The sequence below is a fragment of the Micropterus dolomieu genome, linkage group LG03, assembly GCF_021292245.1.
Source record: "Micropterus dolomieu isolate WLL.071019.BEF.003 ecotype Adirondacks linkage group LG03, ASM2129224v1, whole genome shotgun sequence".
NCBI classification, from domain to species: domain Eukaryota; kingdom Metazoa; phylum Chordata; class Actinopteri; order Centrarchiformes; family Centrarchidae; genus Micropterus; species Micropterus dolomieu.
The window spans coordinates 26,548,274-26,572,901 of NC_060152.1; the positions used below are offsets into that span (position 1 = coordinate 26,548,274).

Consider the following 24,628-nt stretch of genomic DNA (forward strand, 5'->3'; position numbering starts at 1 on the left):
AATTGACTCAGCAAGCAAGCCTTTATGGCACAGAGCTGTAGCTCAATGAATCCATTCATTCTATCAGGTGGGGTAACATTATTCTGCAGGTGTTAAGTCCGGGGAAACCCATATTGCTAGAATAATAATTTCCCGGTTCAGACTATCTGCTGACATGGGGGCCATGAGACATTGCACTGGCGGTGTGTTTGTAAACCTTGTCGCAGACCAGAGTAAGATATTACCTTAGGAGGGCTAAAGCAGTCTTCGTTTAGAGGACACTCAGATGATGCATTGCTTATATGAAATGATTAGAGGCAAAGAAGCATGACATGGTGGCAAGTGCAGGCAATCTCTCAGGGTAAACCAGCTGGAAACCAAATTAAATTGGGCCTTTGGAACATGCAGGTTGGATAGCATGGCTAACCCCAGTAAAAAGGACTTTTCACTTTCCATTGCGTCCTAAAATACTCTGTATATCTGGGCTGGAGGATAGTGGAGAAATAGATTGGACACACAAGGAAGCCTCTTGTGAACGCAACAAATGTGTTCAGTGCTTTCAGGATAGACAGCACTTTTTAGCTTACATCCACTGTGTATGATGTCTGTGTTAAAGGGAAAAGTAGTCAAGTTTTGTCATTTTATTCTTATTTTAACTTTTATTAATACTTAAATAGTATTTTTATCCCAAGGTAACCCTGTTTGGTTGCTTAACTTGCATACTTGTTGGTGTTTCCGAACATTGATTTTCACGTTGACCGTTGAAAAGAAACTTGCAGCTTACATTAAAGCAAACAAACACACTGTTTAATACTTACTACTAATTAATATTTACACTTCTTGTCTTGTGTTTTTGTAAACAGGTATTTCCAAGTGTAAATTGAAAGCACTTTTAAATGTGTTTCTTGTAAGTTGTAACCTAACTTGTTTCCATCTGCTGCGCTGCTTTCCATTTTCTGTTGATGTATGTTGATGGTGGTACAGTGTCGTACTCTTAACTGTGTGTATTTTTTTTATGTAATTTTAATTTTGGTGTCATTGTTGCATATCTTTTTGGAGAAGACAAAGATAAATTTTCACTACGGTGGACAATAAAGTCTAATAATAATAATTAAACCCTCTAAACAATGCAAGGAAATCAAAGCTTTTACAGGATTGCCGTGCCTTATTAAAGGTAATTGCGGTTTCAGGGGAGGGACACCAGTAAAGAACCTGCCAATGTTGGTGTAATATATTTATTATGATATATGTCAACAAATAAAAATTGTGGGTATCTCTTGAACATGTTTTGATATTTAAGTAAAAACTATGTCCAAAGACACTCAAGTCATTCTTCCTTCCTTTGGTTGGACATGACAAAAACTCAGCAAGTAATTAAGTTCCTTTCTGGGTGTAATAATTGGAAAGCTTTCAGTGCTTTCTGAAAACCTGTTATCCAGTGGGTGGACTGAAATGATCACAGTACACAGGGCCAGAAACCTGATGGAGGCTTGAGGTGGTTGTAAGTGTAGGCAAAACAGGCAAATGTACTGGTGCTGGTACAACAGTACAAAAGAAAATGTCCTTATGTAACACCCAGCCAAGGGAGCAAAAGTTGATACTATATTTTCTGAATTGATGACAAAGGTGACATAAACTCTTGGGAAGAGAAAAACGGAGGCGGGTCATCAAAAAACTTTTTTTATTATCCTAATTGTTATCAGTGGACGATATCAATTTTTCACTTTTTACAATATATTACTATCATTAGACTGTCTTATACATTGTTTAATATATTATAATTTTCAAATAATTTTGTACATGCTTCTGGGACTGACATTCCCTGGTCAGATTAAGCAGAAAAATGAGAAAAAAAGGCACATGATTGCTCCTGTCCACAGTGAGCAATACCGTCCAAAGAAACAAAGAACTGTAGAGTTTTGTGAGTGCAGGTGAAATGCCTCCTGATCACATGATGGATTTGGTGACCAGCCCCTTTGAAGCCTATCACACGTCTTACCGGGTAGCACAATATGTCCAAAACAATTTTCCAAATCACAGCCCAAAATAATCACTTTGATATGGCAACTGACAGCAAACATATCTTTTGATTTGCTCAGATGCACTCAGAAAAAAATGCTCTTTTTCATCTCCAAAGATGTGATAGTTTTACAGTAGAAACAAAAGAATTACTATGAATCTGAACCACCTTCTGAGGCTGCACTCAGGTGTCTTGTTACTTTGTTCTATACATGTAGCTGAATGTCAAAAATATGGGCCATTTCAAGCTGTCCGGCTTGCCGTAAGGTCTCTGTGAACACGCAGTGGAACACATGAATTGATCATATTCTTCTTTAAGACTCCGTGTTGGAAAGCTCTGTGGCCTGAGGGAAGCTCAGTGTGCAGTGCAGTCTGTAGTGTGAAATACCACACACTAGCACCATCAGTCCCTGCTCCTCTCTGAACTGTCCACAGTTTGAGATCCAACCGCTACTTGAAACACTGCCCAAACTGTCTCAGAGGTTGTTCTCTGGCTTCAGTGCCTGGGATGCTTAATCCAGTTTCGTATCATCCACTTCTGACCAGAGCATCTCTGGACCACCAGGCGAAGGCCAAAGTTGGCATCTTTGGACATTTCTACCTCCAAGCATCGGCCAGTGTCCCTGCTGATGATTGGACCATTCTGCAACAAAACCACATGAAAATATGACACAATTTGCCGAATAACCTTAAGAAACAAGAGCAGAATAACTCCTATATTCTAATGTCGTTATTAGGAATTCAGTAACATGTGTATCACTTATTATTTCATTACATTTGGTGTGCTGGAAGTGTTGCACATGTGATATTTTTACCTGTGTAAAGTCCCAAAGCCTCTGGGAAATCCTTGAAACAGCATCACATTTTTTCAGTCTGGGCGTACGTCCTCTGCCATCATCAACGAGGCATTTTGTGTCAGGCAGGAAGGTGGTCGACCCCAGGGGTCCTAGCTGGAGAAGACCCTCGGTGGAGTAGCGGGCGAGCTGCAACACAGAGATAACCAATATGTCACACTACTGGACTCAAGTACTGTAGCAGCAATCATAGCTTCAAAAAACAAACACTCAAGTTTTTAGAGAGCACCTCAACATCCGTGGAAAGCACAAGCTGTAAATGATTTGAATGTTTTTTGCAGTGATGCTGTTTATCTGTTCTGTCCTACAAAGACATATAGCAGTAACTACACAAGAAGTGAAGTTGGGAACAAAAAGAGCCTGAAGTTTTTAGGCCGTTATGCAGACTGCGTTACAGATAGAAAGGATGTAATGCTTTAATTTTATGCCTTTTTAAGGGGATTATTTTACGCAAAAAAGTTTATCTACATAATACATGGAAAATGCAGATACTGCATTCTGCCTTTGCATAAGCATCGCCGAAAGTCAGGGGGAAATGCTTCTACCATCAAAATGTGTTCCTTCAGCTTCCTTAGCCAGTTCAACAATTTGTTCAAGATCAGAGACTTTATTTCCATTATTTACAGTCCATATCTTATGTGAAATTAAAGTTTTGTTTGCCAAGTGTCAAGTGCATCTACTCTAAGTATTTATATTGATATCAATGTAATATGTTAATTTACAATTTAATACATTTAAATGTGTTATTTAAAAGTTTCTTAACTGCAGCACATCACATGGTACATTGCAAATTCCACTTGCATCAAAAGTTAAGATTCTGAGAATCTGCTAAGCTATTTAACCTCAGCAGGTTTAGCTGATGTTTTTCTCTCAATTGTTTAGCGGCTGCCCCATTCATTTGTGTGTGGAATAACAAAATTAATTTCTAAGATGTCATTTTATCAAAATTAGTATTTTTCCATTACAGGTGTGGAAAAAAACACACTGGCGACCTGTCCAGGGTGTATCCCGCCTTTTGCCCGATGTCAGTTGGGATTGGTTCCAGCCCCCCACGACCCTGTACGCAGGATAGGCAGTTTACGATAAATAGATGGATGGGTTGCAGGTAGTGAGTCACTGTCTTGGTGGTTTTCTTTTCCTTGTTTTGTTCTGTTCCGTTCGGATGGTCTGGCTTAGCATCCTGCGTGTGGGATAAACTTGCCGATTGATTGTGAGCTCCCCTTGCGCTGGGTTAACGTGTCTGCTGGTCATTATATTTAGTTCATGTCAGCTAGTGTGTGTTTTATGGGCTCACTGATATCTCAGCCAACCTGTCTTTTTGTGCTTCCCATTGTTTAATACCTATTTTTTTCTTTTGTTTTTTATTAATAAAGGTTTAGATTTGAACTGCTTCCAGTCATACTTGCCTTCAGGGTGCTAGGGACATGTTGTTTGTGACTATCTTCCAGTTTCTTTGCTGTTCATCAATTGTATTTTACCTCCATTTATTGTATTTCACCTCTTTAACCAAGAATGATAGAGCTAGAGACTGATGTAATGATTTCTTGGGACCGCTGGGTAGCAGGATTAGGTTAGTTGGCTCTTAGGATTTTCTGTATGTAGGTAAGAAATGATACTGTAGATGTAGCATGTGCTTCATTTATTTGTAGTATTTATTTAGACAACGTGTTAGTACTTCAAATATTTGCTTAGTGTTTGGGCCCATACGTGCAAGCTTCAGATGGCTTAAAAAAGGTGTCCTCTTTCACAAATCTACATTATTCCTAATGATTGTACTTGTATTTTAATGTTTTGTGAAAAAATTAAACTAGACTGAACTGAACTTGGCATCATGCAGCGACAAAGACTACAACTAACACTGACACTAATAAAAACTAAACTAAAACTAAGCGTTTTCAAAAAAATAAAAACTAAACCAAATCTAAAACTAAACTGAAAGAGAGAACCAAAAGTCAAAACAAAATAAAAATAAAAACTTAATAAAAAATTTGGATTAAAAATCCAAAACTATAATAACCTTGTTCCTTATTACATGACATTTTGTAGAATATTTCAGTGTATAGCATTGCATGAAAACCACAGTGTACAGCTTATTAATGCTGCAATATTTCCCCACACCAAAACTTGATCCCTCACTGTTTAATCCTGCACATGAAAGGCTCTGTGACGATAAGTATCTATTACGTAAGGATACAGTAGAGATAGCATTTATTATTTATGGGAGTGATCCTCTCTGAAAAATGAGATGCCAAAGATGGGGGGAGATCTTTAGTACGGCAGCAGCCCTGCTTTGAGGGTAACACACATACATGTCTGTGCTGAGTCTCACACACACACACACACACACACGCACACACACACAGTTTTCTATTAAAGCAGAGTAGCTAGCTATGTTATTCACTGAAAAGAATGCCTCTGAACCAAGGCTGCTGAAAAGCTGAACAGTCCTTTATTGATGCAAAAAAATTCTATATCCTTTCCTCTCACAATGCAATCTTTTTCAAAAAAGCTTGGGCTTTGGAGATTTGGGCTAAGAAAAAGAGAAAATACGTTGACTCCATTGTAAAAGCAGGTCTTGTGAGTACTATCTCTACAAACCTGTAAAGGATATCTGTTGAAGCTTTAAATGTAATGGTATGAAAACCTGTTATGTGGTTATAAACTGATAGTCCCTGTCCTTGATAGTACTTTTGTCAATCAATTTTAGCATGTAAAAATCTCTCCAAACTGATACAACCTTGCCCCAGAATATTTGGAGCAAGGACAGAGAAACTAGAGCTGCAGTAAGTGTCCTGTGTGGGTGTTGCTCCTTGCGACAGAATGCAGGTGGGTTTTAATCCAATGTTCTGCCCTAAAGAGCCACTCAGTACAAACAGGAAAACAATAAAGCACTACTTTGTGTGTCACTCAAGGTTCACTTGAGCCTGTTGGGCTGTTCATAAGGATGCTGATATGGATAATTCTTTGGACTAAGCAATGTCAGACATTTACATAGACATATTTCAAACTCTCTAATGTGAAACACAAAAAACTGTGAACAATTTTTCTCTAAAGGTCGTTATTACAAGCAGTTTCTGTGTTGCTGTCTTGGGTCTTTCGAGGTTATAATGCTCTAAGCAGATTTATCCACGGTGTAAACTATGACTGGGCACAAGGAAAACCCCATATAATCCTCACTAATACCTGTTTACAGAGCAGTCAGGCAGCCTTTTATACGCTAATACATTTAAAATGGGACCATAACAAATAATTAACACAAGGAAATGATTCTGCCAAGCCAATTAACCTGTGCCTCATGCAGCAACATTAGACGCTCCATTGCCTTCCTGCCATCGTGAAAGTTTTGCAGCCGTATTTTGGAGGTCAAGCTAATCCCAAGTTTCTTAATTAGCTCATTAATGGCGCAACACGGTGACAATGTAAATATAAGATGGTGTGTTTGTACATTGTATTGGGTTTCCGCATTTCTACCTTTCCTGTACCTTGCTCCACCAGGAAGTGAGTACGTTCCACACAAATTCCACAGATTATGGCAAATTTCTTAAGAAAGGCTTGGCTTGGGGCCTCAGCACTGGACCTAGCACATGTCCTCTCTATATGGGACTATGGTCCAGCACGGAAATGGCTTAAGAGGCCTCAGAGCATAAGTGCTGCAGAGTGTGTCCATCAGCACCCAAGTGCACTACAGATAGCTGCAATTCCTTGTGGAAGGAAACCCATGACCTGTGTTTTTTATTGGTGAAATGACCAGTGCAAGCAGCACTCCGACTGTTGTTGGCAGATATTGCACTGAGGATAGCTGTCTGAGAAATATTTGGCCAACAACAATAAATTAAACATGATGCAAATGCACAGCAATAATAGAATAAGGCTTCAAATGTAAATAAACTGCTTGAATTAAACACCCATTTAATGTGGTTAAAGCACCGTGCATTGATCAATAAATTAACATGGTTGATTCTGTGCAGTGCCAGAGTGCAGTGCGAACAGAAATCTACTGCGTTTACCTTTAATGACAACAAAATAATCCCATACACCTGTGGACTTTTCATATACAGCCTGTTTATTCAGGAAATGCTTGATTACTGTGGCTTATTACTCCTGTCATAGCCTCCTTTCAAACAATTTTTTTTAGCAATATTGCCATTTCATGTTTTGAAAGGCTACTGCTTCGTGTGTGTCTGTGTGTGTATATGTGAATAGTGCAATAATGCGGGCTTGTAGCTCCTCCACTATGCTTTCAATGCATTGCACTATTGGACAAAGGTGAGACATTATCCATGATTTAGATTTCCACTGGGAGAGCCAGGAGAGAGACTCATTCATCAGAAGCACAATAAAGATTTATTCCGGCCAATATCTTTTTCATAAGTAAAAGGAGCAATGGTAAAAAGAAATGCAAAATCACAGTGTCCCACAAAATTAAATTTGGCCCACTCACAGTAATGTCGGTCATCACTGTAATCTAATGATACAAAGACACAAAATTCATCTCCATTTGTTTTTTCCCCCCCAGGGATCAGGATTAAAAGAGTCAGTGAAGCTTTACATTACTGGACCCCACTGACTTCTCCCTGCAGAGGAAAAGAGGAGAGGCTGGTGAGCTGCTGGCCTCCTTATAATACTCTCTCATATGGCAGATAATGAACATGCCGCTCACCAACAGCAGGAGAAGTGGTTAGGAAAGGTGGGGGAAATGATGCATGAATAGCATTCACATGGTTTGTCTTCAGGATTATCTTTTGTTTCACAGCACAACAGGAAAATAAGCAAAAAAAACCAAACAAACAAAAAAAAAGACAACAGCCTCCCACCCACAGTGCCATTTGTCCTGGTATGTATTCAAACAAATTATTATGCTGAGCACACATCTTGTTGTTTTCAGAAGCATTCAACTGCATATTCAAATAACTACACCTGGGAGTGGCCCAGTTTTCCAGTGTTTCCTACTGAGCAAATAGAGCTGTTGGTGATGCGTTGCTCACTCTGTACTACCTTGGACCTTTTGCCTCAACTGACTGATGATCAATTTCCAAATACACCATAGATCCTGACATCATCTTAAGCTAGTGAAAACATGATTTGCCTAATCATGAAGCAGTGTGAATAGTTGGTTTATTATAATACCAAACTTCCAATGCCATTATATTCTGCACTTCTCTACTGTTAAGGAAAAAACACATACATCTCCAGTAAGATCTAAACTGCAAAATATACTGTGGAATTTGGGATTTACATTCTCTGTGTTTTAAAGCAATACATCCGTGACTAGATTAGCTCATTTATGGGAATTCTCAAGCCAATGTGTCTTTCAGATTTAGTCTTTTCAAAAGGACAAAACAGATTGTTCTTCCTGCTACTTATTTAAATGAATTTATAGAGTATATACAGTCTAAATATATATGTAATGTAGAAACTTAATCAAAGTTTATTTTAAACATGCTTTGTCTGACTTTAAAGAAGATGTCATTTTAACTCGATGAGAAAAAGAGTTAAGACGCCCTGTAAATGACGTTAAATGACTTCTGCGGGTGAGATATTCGGGAAGATGAAGAAGATAAGACTGTATGGTTGAATAAGAGTGAATCTGTACATTAGGTTCTGAATATATCAACTGTAGTGTAAGTCTTATTTTGTCTATTTAACTTTTTAGCATTAAGAACAATCCCCAGGGCTGCAAGACGAGCATTCAGATCTAGGGTTTCTGAAGGTTAACGGTAATATTATTGATTAAAGGTTCAGTGCGTAATATTTAGGAGGATGTAAGAAGAAGAAGATACTTTATTGTCACATACACATACATGTTGCGAAATACATTCTCTGCATTTAACCCATCCCTCAAGGGGGTAGTGATCTATTGACAGAAATGCAATATAATATCCATAACTATGTTTTCAGTGGTGTATAAAGACCTTACATAATGAATCGTTATGTTTTTATTAGCTTAGAATGAACCATTTCTATCTACATACACAGTGGGTCCTCTTACATAGATGTCGCCATTTTGCTCTGCCATGTTTCTACAGTAGCCGACAAACCGACTGTGTTTTATCACTTTGTTGAATACGTACGAAGAAGAAGAAGTATTACATGTAATTTGTAATATGGTTAAAACGGTTAGTTTGCTGTCCATGTACAGTGAACTAGATGTCTGTGTTTTGTTTATACACTCTGGCAATACTAATCCAACACATCTTTGTAGCAGCGTCCATGTTGATTCCACATTCCGACTTAAGAGCACATGAACACACTGGAGCCCTGAAGCCGGATGAACGACTTCACAACTCAGGAAATGGGACCATCCGAGGAGCACATGAATCCGCCGGGGGTCGCTGGTTGCAATCCGCAACCCTCACCACTAGATGCCGCTAAATCATACACACTGAACCTTTAAACAAATGGTGAGACCTCTTAACTAATTAGCTTATTAGCTTTTAGCTTATTCTAGACTATTGTAGAAGATTATCAATCTTCAATAGTAGATTAGTAGTTTGCATTTATTTTCAGATATTTCAGAACAGTCTTTTTAAACCTGGACCCAAACATTTATTTTTCAAGATGATTACATTTATTAGATGTCCTAAACACAGCGTACAGCCACACAGGTTTAGTGGATGTATCAAGTAGAGATGTGTTGAGACCATGCGTAATTATTATCATTTAGTCATTATAGGCAAGTCATGCCACTCAGCAGCCCTCTTGGCAACTATTTTGGACCAAGCTCCTGTCTGAATGAATGTGCAGTAGACCCCTTACGTCAGTGGAACCACACGATTGGCTGAAATATGTCTCCCGCCTCGGCTGTTAAAAGAAGACAATTGGCTTTCGAGCAGGAGGGACGGGACCACCGACATCTTTGGCGTTACAGGCTTTCCCTATAGAGTTGTATTGAGGATTCTTAAAGTGACGTGTCTCCTCTAAATTACGTCTTTGTTATATCTGAATGTCCTGTTTTATGTTTGTTAAATTTCCACTTACTCTTATGGTCATTTTACATATATGGAATTTGGTGACCTCCATGAATGAGAACACCTTGTAGGTGCGTGGGACCTTTAAAACTGACAGTAGACTCAGATACTTCTTTATCCATGAGATTCCTGATGTACATCTTTGGTAGTATACAGAAGTAGAATGTGCATCATGATTAAATCCATACAGTCCGTTTATGTATCTTCCAAATGAAGACTTATTATTCACTGCACTGACAATTTATTTTAACTACTTCACTGGTGATTTGGGGTATCATATTATAATCTGCCCTCAGTAGCTGTTCACTTAAAAGCCTTGGCTGAGATGTGTGTGGGGTCTATATTTTTGTTAAATGGGAAGCAGTCAGGCAAACAGTTCTCTGCATAGTGCTGTTGCTACCACCATTTATTAAATAAAATTTGATTTAACTTCTGTCGGGTTGGAATCACATCAATCTTGTTTTAAAATGCAGAATATTTTCATTCATAAATCTAAGAATCTATAGCCACCCATTCACACACATTCATACACTGATTGCTAAGGTGCCAACTACTCATCAGAAACACAAATTAACATTCACACACTGATGGAACCGACGTCGGGAGCAATTTGGGTTCAGTATCTTGCCCAAGGACACACAGTAATGTTATTTGGGAAGAATCAACACAATACACCTACTGACTGACAGCTTACTTGCATTGCATTATTGACTGATTGCCTGATGAACAAGGATGCTTCATGAGCACAGCAGTGGACATGGACACACAAACTATTCACGAGGCTGGTCTGACCTGGGAGGACATGCCGTGGCAAGGGTAGAGGATGGCTTTATCGTCGTCCTCAGAGCCCTGGTCCAGGCAGTAGCCGCTAGCTTTGCTGTTCCTCACCTGAAAGACAACACAGGAGTAACTGGTACTAAATGAATGTTTGAATTTTTAAAGAAGGGAATATGGTTGGAGTCAGTAAGAGACAAGAGAGAAGGTTCTAGTATGGTAGATGCCACCTAGATGGCCATCAGGATTAAGGGTTGTTTTCTATGAAGCATTTTACAGGAACAGTTCTACATTTTGGGAAATATGCTTGGTTGTCCTGCTGTTTATCTAATTTCAAGAAATGACTTCACTTTGACTTTTGTGTGAATTAAACAAACAAGATATTAAATATTAGCAGTGAGCTTTAGAGGTGCTGGAAGATTTTGTTACCTTTAGATTGAGCAAGGCTAGCTGTTTCCCTCTGTTTTTCAGTCTTTTGTTAAGCGAAGCTAACTGCGTTCTGGCTAGAGCTTTCACTTTAGCGTACAAACATGAGAGTGATGGCAATAAAGCAAGTAGCCTAAGCATATTTCCCAGTGTTTCATTGTTGCATGAGTTAAGAAAAGAGTGGCTAACACACAAAAAAGCTATTTTCTTAGCATGACATGGGTTATTACCAAAGACACATTTAAAATTTTAAACACATTTAAACATCCTGAAATTTAGCTGAAATTTTAACATGGTGTTGAAGATAACAACGACTTTGTTATAACTGCTCAAAAAGAACTTGCTGGCATGGTTACATTTGCCACAAAAGTTAATTTGAAAGCAAATCAATTCCTACTTGCATGTCACACTGACACCTGTCTACCAGATCCATTGTGGCTTGTTCACACAGCAGAGTCTTCTGTCATCTCAAAGTGACGACCTGGCCATGATAGGATATCATCACGCAGTGAACAGTCCCAGTTCCCTCTCCCTCTCCTCCAGATGGTGGTGTGCATTGAGCATGAGCTTTGGTTCTGGCCGATTTGAATGCGTACGGCTTCATTTCCAGGTTGTGACATATCTATCATGTGCTGTTGTCAGGGAAGGTTCCACTCTGCTGGTCTGGTCAGCATGGCCGAGCTCGGTGCTGATGCTCAGTGACAGATGAGACTTACTTCAGCTGCAGTGGCTGTGTGGCAACACAAGGTAACTGTTTCCCAGCTTGTCGACAGATCTGAAATAGTGCCACTTAAGTGGCTGCCGCTCTAAAGAAATCCATTAGCTGGGTGTCAGAGCCAAAACAGGCAGCAGGGGAAACAAAGGGGGGAGTAAATTCTCACAACTTTGATGAATCTAGAGGTTAATTCTGATGTATTCTGACATTGCACTCACATTTATTTTCCATTGCAGAAATTGATATGGCGAAAAATGGTGCATTTCAGCAATCCTCCAAATAGTGTCTGACTCTAGAGTGTGTTCATTTCTTCAACCTGTCATAATCCTGTTTTCTTCCCCCAATGTGCTGAGTGCGTTGCCAAGCCCAAAACAATCAAGTTGGAATGGAAAACTAATAAGTGTTTAATTAAAACTCATTCTGAGGAAATTGCATTTAATCCTGTGCGGTGATGCTGCTTTGCTATAGCAATAAGATACCTTTACCTTAGACGGGCTACAGTGAATGCATATTTCTTTTTGCTTTAACGTGTAATTGTGGATGTTATGAGTCTGTCACTGTGAAGATGCTTGACTCTTTCTCTGTACATATCAGTTTGTGTTTGACCACTGCAAAGGGTTTTGTCCAAACTCCAAACGTTTCTCAAATAATAATTTCACAGAAAAGATCCTGATAATGTACAGTTCACAAATTAATAACTTCTCACCAACTCATTTTCTCTATTTATCATCCGTGGGATCAAATTAGCTCTCTGCATCCTCTTTAAACCACAGCTCTGTAATAGAATTACAGATGATGATATGGAAACATGCGTATTGAGTATTTCTATAATCCTTGTAGCAAGTATCTTTCTCACCTCGCCGTATGTGATGGTGTTGTTGTAGATCCGCATCTCTGGGTAGACGTGCTCAAGGTACCAGTGGAAACTCCGACATTGCAGCCTCTTCCTTAAGGCCAAGCGCTCCGAGACATCCCCGAAATCAACCCCCGGGTTCTGTCAACAAATGATACAAAATAAAGACGAAAAAACTCTCAGCCAGCGGGCACTTTACTTACGAACCAAGAGAGAGTACTAGCTGCTGGAGATAAGGAAGACGCAAGAGTGCTGAGGTGCTGAGAGGACGCACCAGGCATTTAGTTTAGAGATGGATAGATGTGCCTGTCATGTGGGACCTTCATTGTTCTTTCATTAGACATGATCTGTGCTGAGCAAATTCTAATCAGCTGCTTAATTATGAGCCCTCACGGCCGTGCCTGCATTATGGAGGTGGCTACCCAGATTGATTAGGGGAATGCCTAATAGCTGCACTGCCCGGCACAGAGACCTAATCCTGATGTGCGCACACACACACACACACACACACAAAGCCCATTCCAGTATATGCATTTACAGTGCACTGCTTAAATGTGCATGAAAATGTAAATAAACACGCATTCTGTTTAACCATGTAAAATATACACTACATGTATATGAAAGGTCAATGACACTGACACATAGACATTGATGTAAAGGTACACACACACACACACATTACACATTTAGCTTAACTTACAATTTCTATATACGTTAGAGGTTGCACGCCTCTGGAGCAGCTAGGGGTTAAATGTCTTGCTCAGAGACACAATGGTTGATGTGTCACAGTGATAACTGAACCTGGGTCTCTCACACCAAAGGCATGTGTCTTATCCAAACACACACAAGTTGCCTTATTACCAGGCAGTGTTTCTAGGCAAATCCCCCTTATCAGTTCCCCCTCTCTGTTCCCCTGTCCTCAAGTCTACAGCCAGCTACTGAACTGAACTTGCTTTCGACATCTGTTAATAATGAATTCTAGTTGGAAATGTCCACTTTTTTTGTACCATAAAGCAAGTGTAACAAATGCATTCAATTTCAGTGAGATGTTGTTTGGTATTTGGACTTGGGGCTGGCTACTGTGGTGAATCATAAAGCCTTCCCCTACCAAAGTAATTGTACTCTCAGTGGGTACCTCAGACAATAACAAGAATCTGTGATTGTGTGTGTGGGAGGGATGGGGTGGGGGGCTGGATGGAATAATCGTAGTGTTAGGTCTTTGTACTGTACACAAAATAACTCTGCGCCACAGGACAGCTGGGGTAATAACGTGCCACACCACTGTGTTTGTAATTACACTGGAGAAGGGATGTGGCCTGATTGGCTAGTTTGTCAAAATTGCCACCCCCCATCCACAACATGCTGCACACACACAACAGTTACAATATTTCCCCAGTTGGCACTTCCTAACTTGACTTAGTGAGCTCTCATGCAATGATGTTTGTGCCAAATTTCTAGACGACACGCAGGTATCAGCAGCATATCAGACCTGTATGTGACTGCTACACAGCCGGTTATTATTTTGTTATGAACAGCAGTGTTGTTTTGGGCAGCATTCACAGTTCTTCCCTGACAATCATCTCATTCTGCATGGCTGAAGAGGCAATTAGGAGTCAATATTTAACTATTTACTAATGAAAGTAGCTGTTTATTATTTTGCAGCCCATCTCAGAAGACCCTTGAAAGCAATTAAGCTAAACTGATGTGTACAAAAATAGACTGATTAGACAAAAGGCTCCTCTCACTCACTTGGTGCACCTCTCTCATCTGTCTGGAGTGAAACTCCACTGCTTCCTTGCTTTGCCTTTCCTCTACTGCCAGCGAGAAGGTCAAGTGGGATGAAATCTGAATTTTGAATTTCTATTGACTGGTGTCTCCGGAGACCCGGGCTGCATGTCTGAATGAACAAGTGAGAGGGGAAGAGAGGGGGCAAAGAGAGCTCAGGGATTGAGGGAGGGAGTGATTTAAGACGGAGAAAAACTTACGTTCATGGGAATGTTCCAGGCCATGTAGACGTGGGATTTGTATTCATCCATCCACACCTCAGCGGCTCGCAGGGCATTGCGCTTAGCGTAGTAATCTATGTCATTGTTGTAGGGCTTCTTTGTGCGCTCGATGTGAGCCACTCTGGCACATGGCAGGACTTCCATACTCCCTCCACACTGCCACACCTAGACAGCACCAGGAAAGAGTACATGTTGGGAGTAAAGTGGATTTACACAGTCTGTACTAAGCTATTTTTTAAATGCACATAAACAAAAGCTGGATCCTTAATTTCCACTATCTGCGATCAGTGGGAATTAAAGTATTTCACAGCTATTGCTTACCAGAAGAGTGGGCTCAAATTAGACTAAAGTCACAAATCTGATGACTTTAATAAAACTGTAATACATCACAAACTCAAAAAATAAATATTCTTGCACTCAGGAATTCACTTTTACTCAAGTTTTCTGACCCAAAATCGAGAATCCCAAGGCCCTCAGATTTTGGAACACAGCAACAGTGCTACAACAAAGTCAGCCCGGACAAGAAAGAGCTGTCAGAAAATATGCTAAATTGTAAACAAGCCAGCAGTTTAGCCAGACTATTTTAAACACTGTATTTCAAGATACACCTGAAAGTAGGTTTAGCTATAAAATCTGTAATAATTTTTGCACAGAAAGACAGCAAGTACTGAAGGTCATTGTTGATTTCCGGGGGTTGGTCTGTAAACAGTGATGGATGTTTGCAATGGTTAATGGGAGTTTATTTTAAACCTGTCTGACTGTCTTGCTGCTTGTGTCCCTTGTCCCATCTGACCTTTCTTTTAGTAATCTCACCACATTTCCAGGTTTTAGCAATCTACTCAGTGAGTATAATGTAATTATTACCAATGGGAAGGATGGATAAAACTACCAAAACAATTTACTGCATAAAACTTTTAGAGCCCTATTTATAGCATTATTCCCTTCTCTTCTGACCGTTTCTGTCACATTTGCATTATGTGGCGGTTAGAGAAATTCATGTCTTAGAGCACATGTGTCAAACTCAAGGCCCGCGGGCCGAATCCGGTCCGCCACGTCATATTATGTGGCCCACGAAATCTTTAAAGATTCAAAAAAAATAAAATAAAATAAAAGTCTATGCTGCCATAAACTACATCTCCCACAATGCATGTCGATTTTGTGACCCGAGAAGTGACGGCATCCCGCCACTAGATTGCGATGTTTCCACACCCACTACGGTAATTGTCCGACAAGTGGAGATGAGAAATGTATACAAACAATCCCTAAATGTCCAAGACCAGAAAAATTGATGCAGAAGGAAGGCAATTTCATGAATGGTGGGAAAGTGAATACATGATTGTGCTTCAAGGAGAAAACCCGGTAGGCTAGGCCTAGTGTTGTAGTACTCGAGACCGGTCTTGGTCTTAAGACCACTTATTGATGGTCTTGGTCTTGTCTCGGACATTGAGGACTCGGGATTTTATTTCAAGGCCAGTCAAGACCATAACTATGGGAGTATCAATAAATTGTTTTTGCATTGTCTGATTTGTTAACATCCTAACTTTGATTGGAAGTAAAACTTGGGTGTTTTAATGGGAAAGTGGATCTTTCAGATCACTTTGAGAACTACCTGTGATCTCGTTCCACATTTTATTGCGTGCCATGCAATGCAGGGAACTGGTCTTGGTCTTGTCTTGGTCTCGATAAACTCTGGTCTTGGTCTTGACTTGGTCTCGGTTTGGGCGGTCTTGACTACAACTAGCTAGGCCTATGTCTTTTGTGTTATGAGGCAGTATCAGTGATGAAGGATCAACGTTAGTTAAGGCTTGTGTGGACTACACGACTGTTAACGTCGGCCGATGGCCGTGCCATTCACACTACACAACTTGCCGTCTTCTGACAGGATCTTGAAGTCGTTGTGGCGTTCACACTACGTGACTGATCGGTGACAGGGGGTCACACACTACACGAGCTGACAGCGACTCTTATCACCCGACACTGGTCTCCAAACCACGTTTTGTCAAGAAAACACACGTGACATGTGAAACGGGAAATGAGCGAACCTACAGACAAAACAGCTGTTGTTTGTTATTATAAAGAAAGCAATTACAAAGACAAAGAATCTGGGTGAAAGAATGGATTAGAATACGCAGGTAGCAGGGATCATCTGAGCTACAGAGAGAGCTGGAGGGGAGTAAAATATGTTTTGTGGTGAAAAGTAGCTGCCTGCTCTCATTGGCTGGATGTGGATGTCGAGTCGTCCGACTCCTCCAGATATTTGGCATGCTAGATATCTGGCAGACGTCAGCGATGTGGCACAAATGTGTCGGGGAGCCGTTTTGATGCGTCTTTGAGTAGTTCACACAGCGACTGCCGACTGCCGTTGAATCGCTGATTTACTCCCGATCACAGCCTGACGGTCGCCGAGCGGCAAATCGGGCTAAAAATTGTGTGAACTAGGCTACAGTAGCCTATACGTCTGCATTTTTCCAGGTAATCAAACTATCTCTCATTAGTTGGATGTATGCCCTCTGCAAGGCTGTGTGCAGCTGGACTATTTGTTTTATCACATCTGTCCCTCATGTTATTAGCAGCTCACAATTACTGTATTTGTTTTACCATGGTTCTGCACCTCTGGACTGTGAAAAAATGAAAAAGGTTACTGTAAAAGATTATGTTTGATATTTCTCTTTATTTACTTGAAATGTTTGATCATTGATTGATGGAGTAATGAGGGTTTTTAAATCTGATAAATTCATTTATTTATCTTATCATAACATATAAATATTTACTATAAAAACTTTCTTACTAAGGCTATATTTTTTTACATCTGATAAATGTCCTTAACTTGAATACATAATCAAATAAAGAGGCAGTTATTTAACAATATGTTAAGGAGTAGTTACATTTATAGTCTTACAGTTGCAACTGGCCCTTTGAGGGTAACCGTGATGCTTATTTGGCCCTTGGGGAAAATGAGTTTGACACCCCTGTCTTAGACTATCTCAGTTCAAATTTGATTTTAAATAAAAAAAAAAAAAAATTCACTCTATTTGTTATTTAAACATTGTGACAATATGAAATCGTGCATTAAATAGTAGTCAAGTGAATAAACCTGACATTTTAACCACTTATCACTGCAGCTCTGCAGCTGACGCCCAGGAGTTTAAGGAGGAAATTACACACTGTGAACATATTCATATCTTGCCACTTGAGAGCAAATTTAAATACAGGGACAAAGGTCAAACATGCATTTTCATTAATGTGTCAGTTGCACTGTGTTCATAACTGCACTTTCTGTAACAAGCCATCTGCTTTCTGATGCAGCTTACTGCTTAACATATAAGACGTATTCATGGACACACAAAAAATGTGCTGTTAAACATTTCTTTTAGCTTTTAACATGACACACATGTGCTGCATGCTGCAATTAGGTGTTATTGTTCTTTATTTTCTGCTGAAGTGAGAGAAAGAGTATGATAAGTGGCTCTGTGAGCCTATGGCCCATAAATGCAAAAGTCCTCGGAGAGTTGACAGCCAGAAAACCCTGGTGCTGTGAAAACTGCGTGTATGGCATAAGGAATGATATATAAAGCCAGGTAAATATAGCAAATATTTGTCATCTGCCAACATTGATTGATTGTAGGCGCAGGGATGTTGTGACACTCGTCCGACATACTCAGCTAAGAAAATAGAGGCAGGCAGTCAGATTGTAGCAAAACTGTCATTTCTTAGAGGGCAGCAAACAATTTGAATTTTAGAATTCTCTGTGAAATAACACCCTGCATTGATTTACAAATCTGCAAATCTATGCCGTGCTGTGGGAAAGTGGCCCAGGAGTTACACACTCGCGCAACGTCATCAGAATGCCATAGCATATGGTAATGTCCTTCCAACCGTATAAACTGCAGAGCCTCTACCACCCACAGTCTCTTAATGATGATCGCCACAATGGGTAACAGATGTTCTGATCCATTAACTTCTCTCTGAACCCAAAACGATGCCCCCTGCATGGTTTGAAAGGAGAATACTGCTGCAAAACTACTTTCTCAATTAAGTCCGGAGCATGGGTGAAGCCTGTGTTGAGCTGACCATGTTTATTTAACGCCATGGAGGTAAATACAGCTTCTTGTGGTTTGTGGCATGTTCACAATAATCATATTTGGAGTGGTTTATTCAAACTTTGGAGCTTTCCTCCAGTAGTCTAGTCAGGCCAGAACAGGGCCTTGAACTTATAGCAACAAATAACGACCTCAGGTGTGGGCCTTCTAATCATTCTCCTTCTGTGTAGTTCGCCTGTGACAAGTGATCTTAAATCAACTGAAGAAATGAAAAGGCTCTGAAGATGATTCAAATTTATTTTGAAAATGTTGCTCTTGCTGGTTTTGTTATTAACACACAAACGTGAATTCACAGTTGTTTGCTACTTTTTAGATTTGTGGGAAGACACTAGGGGTGTGGAAAATATTAGATTTTTAGATGCATCGCGATGCGGACTTGGACGATTATGAATCAATTCACAAATGTCAATAATCGATTATCTAGAGGTTAATTTATAATGGTAATGTTGACGGATCCAAAGAGGCGGAACTAGGAAATGCAGAAGTGCAGCCCTGGACCGTCTGTGCAGTGCACACAATGGTGACGTGTGGTTCTCCCTGTTCGGCAGACAGACAGCTGTTAAGTGACTTGTGACTGCTGCTACTAAAATTTCACATGATCAATAAAATCAATGCGCAAATAACGTTAATGATTTCCAGACTGTGCAGCGCGTCCTCTCCTCATTCTTTAAACGAAAACTACATGACAGGCGGCAGGAGGTGACGGTGAAAATGAGCGGAGCAGAGGGAAAATATGAGCACACCGTTTCAGTCTGGCTGTAAATGTACAGTGTAGATCACAGTGTGTCAGTTAATTAAAGTCTATCTGGCGCGATCCTGCTACTGGGAAAGTCAAGGCAGTTAGCCCAAGCTAACATCTCCTCTTCAGACTGCGGTCTGGAAGCTGAGCAGGACGTTTTTTGCTGCTAGTTAGGTTTGTTCTCATTCATCCACATATTGAGTACACAAATGAACGAAATACTGTTTCTCAAGGCCCAAGGTGTTCAATGCAAGATTACAATAATCAACTTACAGGACAAGACACAAACATGTAATTACACTAGACAAGACATAAAAAAGGAACAGATATATTAAGGTGGAGTGAACGATGTTTGGAGCATTGTAAAGTGCATAGTTCAACCCCCATCTGAATATATACTAATAACAGCAGTATCAGAAATGAAAATAGCAACAGCAGAGGTCAGTAATAATGCAGTAATATTGTAATAATGCTATGCAATGTTAGCTACATTTATATTAAGTAACATTAAATATCTGCATTTCATTACTACCTACTTGTTAGGATTGATACAAATACTTTGCTTGAAAGGTTCAGTGTGTAGGATTTATTGACAGAAATGCAATATAATATCCATAACTATGTTTTCAGTTGTGTATAAAGAACTTGCATAATGAACCTTTATGTTTTTATTACCTTAGAATGAGACATTTATATCTACATAACCAGGGGCACCCCCTCCTATGGAGGTCGCTGTATTTTGTTTCTACCGTAGCCAACAACGAACAAACGCTGGCCATAATCACCGAGAAAAGTGACGTGTTTCCCCTGTCAGTGGTGTAAAATATGTGATGTTAGTTGTATTTATTTCATGTAGCCTTGTGCTTTTCCGGTAACATTAGCGAGACAATCAGCTGATCAGTAATTGGCAATAAAACGGTAACATTCGCTTAGAGCATGGAAGCAATCAGCCAGCTAAACTTCTACTGCCCTGGTAGAAAAAAATATGTTGTTGGATGGAATAGCATGGAAGCTCAGACACATAACATGACCATGTGCCTATCAAGTGATCAACAATGAATATCTTCCGAATTTGCATTAAAAAAAACAGTAATAAGTGTAATTTGTAATTTCACATGCTAAATGCCCATTAAAAATGTTGTACATTACAGTACAGTAAAATAATGTATTACAGGAGTATGAGACATCATGTAACATTTCTTGATACGGCTGTTGTTTAAGTAACAATAATATTCACAAAAACATATGGTTTTACTGAACAATCAAGTAAATATAATTTCTATCTATAGAGACCTGATTTCTTGACTTGCAACTCTCTAATATCTCACCGAGGACATCTTTTGTCCTGTCTCAGGCACCGTAGCTATACAACTCACTTGGATGGGTGGTTGCAATTCGAGACTCTCAACACTAGATGGCACTAAAACTTACACACTCAACCTTTAAAAGTACCAAATCGTCACACAGTGAGAAAAATACATCTTTATCCTACCCTTGGAATCAAATCGTTGACCTGATAATCATAATCGAATCGAATTGTGAGACCAGTGAAGATGCACACCCCTAGATGACACCTTACTTTACTTTAGGGGGCACAAAAATCGTAAGTAATGGTGAGGTACTCGTGGATGTTGAAGTAATTAGAAATGAATGAGTAGGTATTAGCATCGCACCACTCAGCAGCAGAATCCAGATTAATCAGGATCCACTCATTAAAGAATAAGGTGATAGTAAATCTATGCAATTTTTTCGTTATTGTCAACAAATCCCATGAAAAGACCAAAATGAACAATGCATTTCCAAATACTTTCAGACTTCCTCACCCTGATCAGCCAAAATAATTACTGAAGATCAGGTCACAAATATGTACTTATTATTAAAAAACAGCTAAATATGTTCCTAAAACAGTTGTGCACTGTAGTTTTTAGCAATTTACTATTTTCAGCCTTGGATTAATACACATGTGGTGCTCTGTTGAGTACTTCTGGCAGCAGAATGGTGTATGTGGGATTGACTTAAGATAAACTACAGTGCCCATGTTTGTGGTAATGAAGGATCAGGGAAATGGTGTGACTCACTGATGTGTTTTTAAAAGCTTTGGATGACAATGGAGCTGTACGGCGAAAAGGATTAAGCTCCATCAGGCTTTGGGTACACACACACAATACCCGTTAGCAGGATCAATTCAATGTTGATTTGGTCTTTTCGTGGTATATATAATATAGAATAGAATAATTCTCTAGAAGTGGTATGTCACAAAGACTTCTCTCGAGTAACCTCTCATTATCTACTATATAGCCCTGGATTCAGAGTTATTTAGAAGTTACTTATTAGTGATTCATCAATTATTCATTCTTAATTTGTTCCTTACAGCTTCCTTGGTAACTGCTCTGTATTTTGTGTATCTAATGAATAGACTAAAATGATGACAAAAAAACCCGGCAGGCTGAGCATTTGTTAAGGCAGCAAAAAGTCAAATCAAATCACAAGAGTGAGCCGCATCAACTTGTGCTCTTGTGGGAAGGCAAGATGTTTGAATCAGAATGAGCCATATGGCCAAAGTGCGCAGCGTTCATGGAAATGAGACACTATCAAACATTTAGCTAAGTCCCAATTATCATAATTTACAGGTTTCTGTAATGCTCAAGGGTGTGTGAAAGCTTGTGCTTAATTGTACATTAATAAAGGCATCCATCCTCTTTTAGTCTCTCTCACCCTGAAACCCTTAATTGCCCTGGCTGTATCAGTAGTGGAGTAGTTCACTAGGGCTGTTTAAACACCTCCATTGACTGGCTGACCCCTCATCTCCACTGCTGGTGATCCACAGTGACCCTGGCCTAAGAAATCCATTAGTACTTTGGAGTAGGCTTCACCTGCTTTGTGCAGCCCATGACAAGTGCTGCTTTTCCACACTAGCCTTTATGGCTGGTGCATTTCTGCGGGAGTAAGTGCAATACCAATTTAATGGTAAGTGTTTAGCCCTTGCAGATTCCATCACCTTTTGTACCGTATTAAGCTCTGTGTAATGCCGTCTTTCTTTAGTTTCTTTATCTAGGTTCCCTGTTTACAATCAATAGTGTGTATGAGTGTGTGTATGTGTGGAAGTGTGTGTGTGTGTGTGTGTGTGTGTGTGTGTGTGTGTGTGTTTGTTAAGTGCTTGTGAATATGTGTCGTGAAGCACTCGTGGATAATTGAAAATGTGTATATGTGTAATTGCAGTTAGCAGTTTGCCCAGCACTAAAAGCAAATTGAAGATCAATATTTTCTCAACCACCATTTCCAGAAGGTCAGCAACCTAATAGCTAACTAGGCTTGTGGAACAGGCTTTGGTTTCTTTGCATCAGGCTTCATGTGGTGTCACTGGACACACACACACAACACAGTTTCTTTTTTCAGAAATGACGGGATCCACAAACCATCCATGCATTGTTAAAAATACACAATAAGGCTATAGGTAGATCAAGTGTCAAGTATTTCTTTTCTTTTCTATTTTATTTCTTTCATGTGGCAGCACTTCACTACATATTGTTACCGCTCCAGAGAGCTGATAACAACTGTGAGTCTGTAATCATCTCAATAAGCATAATTTCTTATAATTATATATCACAATATGATGTGCCGTACATCACACGCTATGTAAACTCAAACTAAAGCTACTATTAAATGCGATATTCAACAAAGTAAATCTGTATTATCTACCAATTTTGGTAGCTGTGGGTGGTTTCTGAGTTCTAGATAAAGAGCAGAAAAAGAGCATCTATTCCAAGAGTGTTCCAGCGCAGAAAAAATATGATAGCATGGCTGAATAAATTGAACTGCTATAGCTTCTTACATACATGCTAAGCTCTGTTTACCTCTGGGAGCAGGGCTGAGAGATGGAACATCTATAAGCCAACTGTATGTGTTTTATCTTATGGGGATAACCTTGTTTGTCAATATGACTCAGTATAATCAGTATGGTTGGTTGTGTGTGTCTGTACAATGTGTGGGATGGTGACAAAAACATTTCCAGTCCTAAAATCCCATTACAGCAAAAGAAGTGGATGAATAGGAGGGTTTCTTGCTGCCACAGTTTAGAAGGAGCTCACATGTACCAAATCAAAGATGGAAGTTACAGGGTCAAATTTAGTGGTGCTTCTCAGAGTTGACAATATTTTACACTGTATTTAGATTGTGATCCACTTCTGGAATTTTTTAATTTTTTTATACTTTATTTAATCCCAAAACTCAATGTTTTCACTCTGTTATTATGTTACACACAGGTCCGAAAGACACACATGCACAAACAGGACCCATAGCAATACACAGAGAGATGTCAAAGTGAGGGGGCTGCCACTCAGTGGGGATCAAAGGAGCTTGTTCAAGGTCTCCTTTGGCAGTGCCCAGGAGTGAACTGCCACCTCTCCAGCTACCAGTCTATGCTCTGCAACTCTGGTCCAAGCTGGATTCAAACTGGCGACCTTCCGGTTCCCAGCCTAATCCTTACAGACTGCCACCCCAAAGATCTTGAGATCAAACTGCAGTGTTTGCTGATATGTGACAAGTGGACACGAGCCTGTTGACTGCATGGTCACGATGTAACTGAAAAGTAATCGTAATTAGTCTTCTCTCAACAGGCTCCTTTACCAGAGTTAAGGGGGCGGTGGGCGGGGTACATTTACTCCTTGATTCAGCAAGAAAACCTGGGACAAGACATCAGTGCTGATGCGACCTTTTTCTGCGCGTGACAAACACCAATCTGAGGACAAACAGGATAGTGGTTTGCTGGCTTGAACAGTGTGTTTTACATTCTCTCATGAGTTTATCCTGCAGCGTGTCTCTTCGTAACTCGGGCTTTAGTCAAAGCATTAGGGGGCGGCTGTGGCTCAGGACACGGAGCGCGTTGCCCGTTAATTGGAAGGTCAGCGGTTCAATCCCCGGCTCCTCCAGACTGCATGTCAAAGTGTCCTTGGGCAAGATACTGAACCCTGACAGCACCTCTACTAATGACAGTGTCTCACTTTATGTTGTTGTATTGTAAATCATAACTATAAGGTATATACTATATATATTTTTACACTAAATAAACTAACCACTAAGCCAAATGGTTATCTGCTGCTGTACTTACTAATGCAATTGGAGTGCTGTGTTATTTAAATTAATTAGGAGACAACATTAGGAGACACATGGAAAATAAATGTTTGGCTTCATGTATG

The 24,628-nt window shown here is 39.8% G+C and overlaps 1 protein-coding gene across 1 annotated transcript in view; it reads right to left on the reverse strand.

Moving 5' to 3' along the window:
* Window positions 1–1,740: 1,740 nt before the first annotated feature.
* The window catches only part of LOC123968598 (polypeptide N-acetylgalactosaminyltransferase 9), a 52,519-nt gene continuing 29,631 nt past the window's right edge, over window positions 1,741–24,628 (reverse strand). The window contains exons 3-7 of the mRNA XM_046045462.1: window positions 14,574–14,759; window positions 12,592–12,729; window positions 10,613–10,708; window positions 2,814–2,981; window positions 1,741–2,641 (exon numbers count right to left, since the gene is read on the reverse strand). Of these exons, the coding sequence (XP_045901418.1) occupies window positions 2,495–2,641; window positions 2,814–2,981; window positions 10,613–10,708; window positions 12,592–12,729; window positions 14,574–14,759 (735 nt within the window). The 3' untranslated portion in view covers window positions 1,741–2,494. The remainder of the gene's footprint in view (window positions 2,642–2,813; window positions 2,982–10,612; window positions 10,709–12,591; window positions 12,730–14,573; window positions 14,760–24,628) is intronic.